This window comes from Arachis stenosperma, chromosome 8 (genome assembly GCF_014773155.1).
Source record: "Arachis stenosperma cultivar V10309 chromosome 8, arast.V10309.gnm1.PFL2, whole genome shotgun sequence".
Taxonomy (NCBI): Eukaryota; Viridiplantae; Streptophyta; class Magnoliopsida; order Fabales; family Fabaceae; genus Arachis; species Arachis stenosperma.
In genome coordinates, this window is record NC_080384.1 from 40,116,327 (window position 1) to 40,125,420 (window position 9,094).

The following is a 9,094-nucleotide window of genomic DNA, read 5'->3' on the forward strand; positions in this document are numbered from 1 at the left end:
AACATGAGCTACTGGATGTTCAACACTTATTCCATTAGCCATACAATAAGCATCAAATGCTTGGGAAGTAAATTCACCAGCATTATCAAGACGAATTGGTTTGATTGAATTTTCTGGAAATAGTGCTTTTAATCGAATAGTTTGAGTCAATAATCTCGCAAACGCCAGGTTGCGAGAAGATAATAAGCACACATGTGATCATCTCGAAGATGCATCTATTAGGAGCATAAAATATATAAAAGATCCTCATGGTGGATAAATAGGTCCACATATATCGCCTTAAATCCTTTTTAGAAATTCAGGAGACTCAAATCCAATTTTTACTGGTAATGGCCTTAAAATTAACTTTCTCTGAGAACATGCAGCACAACAAAATTCACTAGATTTAAGAAGCTTCTAGTTCTTTAGTGAATGTACATGGGAGTTTTCAATAATTCTTCTCCACATCATGGTTGTTCCCGGATGACCCAATCGGTCATGCTAAGTTATGAATTCATTTGAGCTAGTAAACTTTTGGTTTACAGTGGCATGTGATTCAATTGCACTAATCTTGGTGTAATATAACCCAGATGAAAGTGAGGGCAACTTTCTAATATAACATTTTTATTTGAATCATGAGTTGTGATACATAAGTACTCATGACTTTTCTCATTCATAGTCTCAATATGATATCTATTTCGGCGAATATCTTTAAAATTTAATAAGTTTCTAAGAGACTTGGTAGACAATAGTGCATTATTTATTATGAATTTTGTTCCTCCGGGAAACAAAATTATAGCTCTTCCGAAGCCTTCAATCACATTGCCTAAGCCAATAATAGTATTAACATATTCTTCTTTTGGCACAAGATGGGTAAAATATATATCACTTTTGAGAATGGCGTGCGAACTTGCACTATTCACAAGACATATATCTTCATTACATATCCTTGTCATTTTCTGAATCTTCCTAAAAATTTGATAGAGTCTCGTGCTGTGTAAAATAAATAACTAATGAAGATATAATAAATATAAAGTAAATAAGTATAAATAGAAGACTCTAATTTTATTATTTACCAATATTATTTATCTTAATATAATAATAGAAGAAACTTATATATTTACTACTATTATATATTAATAGTGTATAAAAGAAGAAAGAGAAAAGTTTAATATAAAGAGAGAGAATTGCTTTTTATTTTTATTGTTGTGTGTTTCATAAGAGGAAAAACCTCTATTTATATACATACATAAGATTACTTTGTCAAACCTTATTAAATGTAATTTCTCTTGAGAATTGATTCCTTCAATATTAAGAAGGTTAGTCTACTCAAAACATACTAGTCGTTCACATCTTTATCATAACAATATCTAAAAAAAATTTATAGTAATCACCATAATATAGAATATTTTAGTTTATATTAGATGAATAATTAAATTTATTTATAGTAATATCCTAAAAAAATTATAAAATATCAAATATATATTTTTATATATAGTACCTAATTGATGATCAATTTTGGATTGAACGCTATACTATGCATAATTAATTCATATTTTATAGGATATTGATATAATGTTATTTAGCATGCTTTAAACTTATTATCTTTGTTTTTTCCTTTTTTTTCATTTTCTTTCTTCTCATTTTTTCTTTGCAACAAAACAACAACTAAGGAGGGAATTTTCGTGACTTGAAAGATTGATACTTTAGTTTTTAAATTTAAAAAATTGATCAAGTTGAATTGCCGTTGAATCTCACGTTTGAACTCCAAATTCAGAAGCTCTTCAACAACAGTGATAGTAACTGACTGAATCTGAACAAGAGTAGTCGCCTTCCAAGTTCCAACCATTCCACCAAAACGTCACCGTTTTGAACTCATCAATGGTGAAGGGGCTCCACGGCCAGAACCTCCCTGCTGATGTGACACAGGTCGTTGATCAGCTGGAGCGCCATTGCTTGGCTCCTGATGGATCTCTCATCTCCAAGCCTCTTTACAACGATCTCCAACTCGTATCTCTCTCTCTCTCTCTCTCTCTCTCTCTCTCTCTCTCTCTCTCTCTCTCTCTCTAAAAACTCAACATTTTTTGACCCATTTCGACGAATGTTTGACTTTGGTATTGACTCGCTGAATGGATTTGCAGGCCAGAGAGGAAATGTGTAGGGAAAGACTGCGTTACTTGGAAGCCATGGTAAAGTGTTTTCTATAGAATGAATTAGGGTTTTAGTTCTATTTTCTATGATATTTGTATCTATAAAGTGATTAAAAAAAAATAGCAATAGTATGAAGCCGTTATAATATATTCATTTTTCTTTTCTGTTTTTTGAAATTCTGGTGGTGGTTGAATGACATAGTGGCATGACCTATTCAATCTGATTCATTTTAAAGGTTATTAATTGTGCTATGTTGCTCCTGTGCTTGATTTTTCGCAAACAATTCTGGCTATTGAGATTTTTTCTAAAACCAGGGTCTAAATGTTTGGATGGTGTGATCCACAAACTCTTGGAAGGGTTGTCTTGTCTCTTTTTCCACAAGAGATGGTCATAATCATGAGAAAAGTTAGCATGAGAGGATGCATTGAGGTTTACTGATATGTGGTTCTGATACCGTGTGTTGGTTACACTTTCAGGCAATATATTCTGAGGCCATTGCTATGGTGGAAGAGTATCAGCAAGCCATTTCAATGTCTAGCCTTGGTGGACTTCGAGATACTGGCGGTCTTTATCCTCAGCTTGGGTTAAGGAACTCCCCTCAGGTTTTGAGTTATTATACTGGAAAGCTAGTTTAATTTCGAAACAACTGTTAGAATTGTAACTCTGTCAATTTTGGTCCTGTAATATTTACATTATGTTATGTATATGGAGAGAACGGTTGCACTCTACCAAATTGTTCCTTATGGGAATCGTTTGTTACATGAATTGTCTCCTTCCTTATCATAACTTAAATGATAGGCTACAGGGGTTGATATTTGAACATCAGTATAATTAAGATACTGTGATTTTAATTTAGGTATTACGAAATTGATAACAAAAGATACTATTGAGTTCTTCATGAAATTACCTAGCTCTAATCTAAGAGGTTCTTTCACAAGTAAATGAGGAAACAGGTGCTATAAAGTCTAAGCTCTCAATATAATTAAACAGAAGATGGGGGATTTTGGAACAACTGGTAGCTATTTATCCCTTATCCCATTTGCAATGCCACATTTATGTAAGATTGAAAATCAATCTTGAATTTATTAGAGGTGGAAAGTGTCTTCAGGCGTTAGTTACCAATGTTCTTTGTTGGAAATTGGAATGTAGAGTTACAATAAACTAGTGTATTAATAGACACTACCCACTTATATATTAAATGTGTGTAAAAGTAACAAATGTGGAAATAGTTAAGATGGTGAGTGGCTTACACTCTAATCAATAGGTCTTGTGTAACCAAAAAAATTCTTTGCTATAGATTATATAAAATGAAGGGTATTTTAGGAAAGAAAGTTATGCACGAAGTCTCTCCCATATCCCCATTATATATAATAGATATAATAGATATGCCACCTCTTCGTGAGCTTCATTTGGTAGTCTTTTACTTGATTCAGTTTGTTTAGCAAATAAAGCCTGAGTCTAATATTTTGAATTTTTGTAAATGAGATGTGGGTCTATCTTCTGCTTATTGATACTATTCATTATTGTTAGCAGAGGAATTAGCTTAAATAATGTGTTTCTTGTGGATTAATATTTGCTTGGCAATGGTAAAGATGTGCTTCTTTGTTAGTTGGCTTTAATAGTCCTAAGAATATATCTTTGAACCTTAACATTACAAGTGTGCTTCGTTTTAGTCTTTGAAATTTCAAAATTAACTATTTGGGACTGAAGTTATATTTCATAGATCATTTTAGTCCTTGGCCAGTATATGATTAGTCAACAGTCATAGTTTGCTGAGGTGTCACATCAAAGGACATGTCAGCATGTCACATAGCTTTCCATGTAGTGTTGATTGATGATGTGTTGTATGCCACACCATTGGTCAACATTACATGATATGTTAACTTGTTACTCAAACAAAATTGTGATGGTTGACCAAACAGGGATTGAAATGACTTGCGGAATGTTAGAGATTCAATAATTGATTTATTTAAAGTACTAAAATAAAGAGTGCCCATTTTCAGAGACCAAATTGAACCTTGACTTTTTTTAGCTCTTATAGAAACATTTGTATATTTTTCTGTCATGTTATGAATATGTTTCATTGACTTAACAAAAAAGTTACATATCCATCTGTATCAGGTTTATGAGACTTTGGAGCATCAATTGGTTGTGGCTGAAGCAGCCCAAAGGTTGAGGCTACCTCTTATCTCCAAAGATGGAGAAGTCCATACTGAGGATATTGAAAAATTGAGTGTAATGTCTCGAAGCTCCCTTGACAGTACCAACACCAGCACCACGAACAACTCAAGCACAACTTCGATTAATTATGCTACTCCAAACAGTTCAGTTACTGGGATTAATTCTTCCGTTGCTGCAATGGATTCAGTGGAAGCTGCAGTTGGTGGTGTACCTAATCGTTTTCTTGGTATTACACCTGCTTATTTGCGGCAAACTCAACATCAACAAACACCATTATCTGTGGTATGCTATTTAGCAAAATATGAAAATCAGCTTCTAAGCAAGGACTTTCTATGATAGGTTATATTTTGATGTGATTCACTTGGTTATGTTTTCCTTATTGACACATGAAACACGCTTTCTAGGATATGACAGAATATCACATGTCACTCTCACGTGAGATAGAGGCCCACTTGAAACTGAAATGTGATAAATTGTCCAATGCCTTTGTTTTGGATGACAATGGTAAGTTTGACCAGCATATTACTGATCTTATATAGGGATTTGAGGTTAATTGATAATCTTTTTTATGGTTTGGCATGTGATTTTTTTGCCAGCTGATTTCCTTTTCTCTTCACTCAGATTCTTCATCATCAGGAATTCAAAGTTCAAGTTCTCGGCTTCCAGAAAGGTCTGATCTCATGAAATTACCTTAATTCTTTTAGTAGTTGGCAAGCTGTATTGATTTTTACCCAAAGAACATTTTTATGGAATAAAGCAATTTTGTTATATATTGGACCTACAAGTATATCTAAACCCTTGTTTGAATCATATTTCATCAGAGTTAGGACATGCTAGTTTTTTTAGACAGTCGACCTTGACATTATACAATGGCCCGCAAAGTCATGTCTGGATACTTGTTAAAGAAGTTGTACGAAGTTAGATATCAATCACGTTTTATGTAATGATTGTATTGTGTTAATGAAATTATCAATACTCAATATTTGTTTTACTTCTGTTGGTCTGAATAACAGGTATCAATGTTATGCAAGTCTTGGTTTCTCTAGCACTACAAATATAGAGGATTTTTATTCCCTTTAAAAATAATCTGTTTCATTTAGGTTTCTAGGTGATCACAGCTTATATTTGCCATTACTTATGTCTTATGCTAACCAGAAACATTCAAGCTTTGAATGAAATTTCTATAAAGTGAGTAACATAACATTAATATGTTGATTGCATGATTCAGTATATGTAAGTTCCATACTGTACATATCCATGATTATGACTTCACGCTCTTCATATCACTTCTTTTTCCAGGGTCAAGCTGTTGATTGAGGAGATTGAAAGAGAAGAAGCTGCACTGCGAGATGATCTATATTCTGCAGATAGGAAATTTGCTGAATATTATAATGTACAAACATGCATTTATTACAACCACCATCTTTCTTGCAGACAGATGCATTTTCCATAGCTCTACTGAATCTGTGTGGACACATGCATTATAGAGGGAGGGAGGGAGAGTGAATGAGTGTTTAAGATTTGCTTTTTGGCAGAATGCTCATGATGATTACATATTGAAAAAAATTGTTAGGGCCAAGTAGGAAAAAAGGGGAGGATGTGGGTTTCACATGAGCCCATTGATTTATCACTCAGTTTGAGCGGGAAAGTTAGTTAGTAGTTGGGGTTGAATTGAATGAAGTTCATTAGGTGGAGAGGGATTATGTCTGGTGAATAGGTGTGTTTTGGGGGAGGAGAAATTCTCAAGTTTTCTTAGAGTTGTACACTATACAGTGGATTTTCTTTCATTTCTCTACTGTACTAATTGGATACCAGTTCTAACAACGTTATTCTCTGTCAGGTCCTAGAGCAGATACTTGGAGTGCTTATCAAACTTGTTAAGGATTTGAAGTTGGATCATCAGCATAAACATGTGAGTGACTATAATATGATAAAATCCATGATTTGATAGTTAAGGCTGTATCTTGATTTTTCCCAATGTGACAATGTATTTGTAGGATGAGCTGCAGAAGACGTGGCTCTGTAAAAGATGTGAGACCATGAGTGCAAAATTGAGGTTTGTTTTTTGAAATACGCCCTTTATGATGTCATGATTATCCAATATCAATTTGCTTTGAGGGTTTGGTTTGAAATGATAAGATGATAATAGAAAATCACAGAAGTGAGTCATTTGGTAAAAAGACAAGTTGCAACTCTATTTTCTTGGTAGGGGTCATTTGAAATTCAGCTTTTCCTAGTCTTCATCTATAAAATTTCCTTATTCGGTCTCTTTTTAAGATCCATGATTGGCTATTCACCACATTATTTCTTTGATGACTTCTCCAACATTCTTTTTGGTGCTTCCCCTGCTGTGACTATTCTGGTAGCCTCTTGTCCACCCTGTGCTCCCATCACCACACCTTGCTGTTCTGCCACTATTCATTGTGTTTCCACTAGTGTCCACCATGAATGGCTCTTTTCGTTGTGTTTTTCCTGGATGATGACCCTGTGGTCGCTGTCATCTACACAGCCAAACCAGGTGGTTGCATTTTGTGCTGGTCACCATTGTGCCTCAATGTGCCTTGAACCTTCTTCCGTGCTGTTCAACTGCAACAGAATCTGTTGCGCATGTTGTTGAACAAGGGTTATGAATGGATGAAAAAAAAAATAATGGGAATGCTAGGGAGCTAACACTTTTAGTGGTTCAAATATAAGACAAAATAAATAAATAAATAAATAAATAACGGTCACCTAACATTTCTCAAAAATTAATGTTACCTAAATATTGTACATGAACAGATATTTCGAAACATCAAAAGTTAAAAATGACATAAATTGCAATTGACAGAATAGGTGGTTTGCCTTGTATTCCATATTATTTTTTGGTTCAATTACTTTGAATACCTATAGATAAATATTTATATCATGTTTTTATATTACAAACATTTCTTAACCAGGTCCCTCTAGTTTAAAAAGTATTGTCATCAAGACCCAATACTGTAAAAAATTTCGCAGAGTGCAGGTATACGAATATTTTTAATCTAAAAGTACTTGATGAAAAACATTTGTACAGTATACGAGCTTGATTAGAAATGTTTAATTGATACCGGTCTTAGTGAAAATTAAGTGAAACTGGAGAGGTTTTCCAGAGTAAATTAGACTTTATTATTTTTATTATTGGTAGAAAGTTGTTTGTTTAATAAAAGATATATTTGCCATTGCATATCAGGGTTCTGGAACATATTCTCCTGCTTGAAACTTATACAAAGGACTCTATACCCGCGCTTCATAAGATAAGGTACAACTGATGACCTCTGTAAGTTCATAAGCAGTTCTTGATATAATATTAATCAACTATCTTTTATCCATTTTTTTATCTCAGGAAATATCTTGTTGAGGCAACTGAAGAAGCATCGATTGCATATAATAAAGCAGTATGTTCCTACTCCCTATGTCTCCAGTTCCATGGTTGAAAAAATTGGAAATTAAACACCTAGCTTGTGGTCTCATTTTAATTATACCTTTTAAATGGTTTCGGAATGTGATTGCAGCTAAATGGTAGTCATATAGTATTATTATGTTCATGACTCTTATGGATTGTCTTTTCCTCCATTGTTGTGGTTGTTCATCATATTTGTGTTGGTTGGTATTCTGGCAATTGTACCAGGTAACTCGCTTGCGTGAATACCAAGGTGTTGATCCTCACTTTGACAACATTGCAAGGCAGTATCATGACATCGTAAAGGTGATTTATTTTGCTGAAAATTTATGATATTTTATATTTACATTTTTTAGATTAAGATATATCAACCTCACAAAATTTGGGACAGCAATAAGAAATTGTAGGAGAAATATACATCTGCTGAACAAAATTGAAACTCTGAGAAAGCAGGAGCTAAAATTCATATCAATACTCCTTAGCGATGATCTTGTTTAAATTGTCTGATTGGTGGTGTGCAGAAATTGGAGAATATGCAATGGACAATCCACCAAGTTGAAATGGATCTGAAACGTTTACCAGATAACACCACCAGCTAGGAGTTTTTATTCATTTGGCCTCTTAACAGTGGTTGGTTTGATTTCTGTAAATGGTAAAAAGTGTATATATTGTTTGGTTATCACTCTGCAATGATTGTTACTTGTCACCGATGATTTAGAATGATGTCTTGCATCTTCTCAAGATTTTGTGCAATTTTCAAGTTGTGCTTTAAACATTTCCCAGGAATGATTCTCAATTTTTGTAGAAAGGGGAAACATAACTTTTGTACTTTAATATTGAGATTATATTAATCCATTTCCTCAAATTAAATAGATTGCAAAACATTTTTGTAAATGTTCGTTACTGGTACTTTTACTAGCAGTTTCCCGAAGTCTTTAGACATGCTAAAACCTTGAAAGATTAATCTTTTACAACGAAATTGAAGCCCGTTAAACATTTTGCTGCTTTTAGTTGTTTACCAGCTAGTTATGTTATATACTTCATGTATGTCATAATGGCGATGGCAACTAAAACTTCAGAAAGATAAAAAAATGATTGTTAGGAGAATGAACATATACACAATATTGTATTTAAATAGTTGAAAATTTGAAAAAATAAGGGTTGGAATCTCATACTAGAAAACACTCACACATTCATATTTTTAGCGAGTTTCTGAGTCTGCTAAGAGTTTTTTTTTTTTTTTTGTAAGGTTCCTTTCATGTATTTTAAATTTCTTTTAAAATTCTTGTCATATTTATCTTTCCTGCAAATTTATCTTTTTAGCAAGTTTATTTTTTCAGTTTTCTTTTAAGATTCAGCATTTTG

General features: G+C 33.3%; 1 protein-coding gene across 1 annotated transcript; it reads left to right on the forward strand.

Moving 5' to 3' along the window:
- Positions 1-1,617: 1,617 nt before the first annotated feature.
- LOC130944462 (AUGMIN subunit 4-like) lies at positions 1,618-8,561 on the forward strand. The gene is made up of 13 exons (XM_057872796.1): positions 1,618-1,989; positions 2,121-2,168; positions 2,607-2,732; positions 4,252-4,593; positions 4,716-4,815; positions 4,933-4,981; positions 5,611-5,704; positions 6,152-6,223; positions 6,309-6,367; positions 7,520-7,588; positions 7,673-7,724; positions 7,958-8,035; positions 8,251-8,561. Exons 1-13 carry the CDS (start codon positions 1,861-1,863, stop codon positions 8,326-8,328), a joined length of 1,296 nt encoding a protein of 431 aa, XP_057728779.1. The 5' UTR covers positions 1,618-1,860; the 3' UTR covers positions 8,329-8,561.
- Positions 8,562-9,094: the final 533 nt, after the last annotated feature.

Bases quoted from the DNA above. Each gene is read 5' to 3' on its own strand.
- LOC130944462 (XM_057872796.1), top strand. From the start codon at position 1,861: ATGGTGAAGGGGCTCCACGGCCAGAACCTCCCTGCTGATGTGACACAG. The intron at 2,733-4,251 runs GTTTTGAGTTAT...CATCTGTATCAG, and splicing joins GGTTAAGGAACTCCCCTCAG to GTTTATGAGACTTTGGAGCA. The intron at 7,725-7,957 runs GTATGTTCCTAC...CAATTGTACCAG, and splicing joins CGATTGCATATAATAAAGCA to GTAACTCGCTTGCGTGAATA.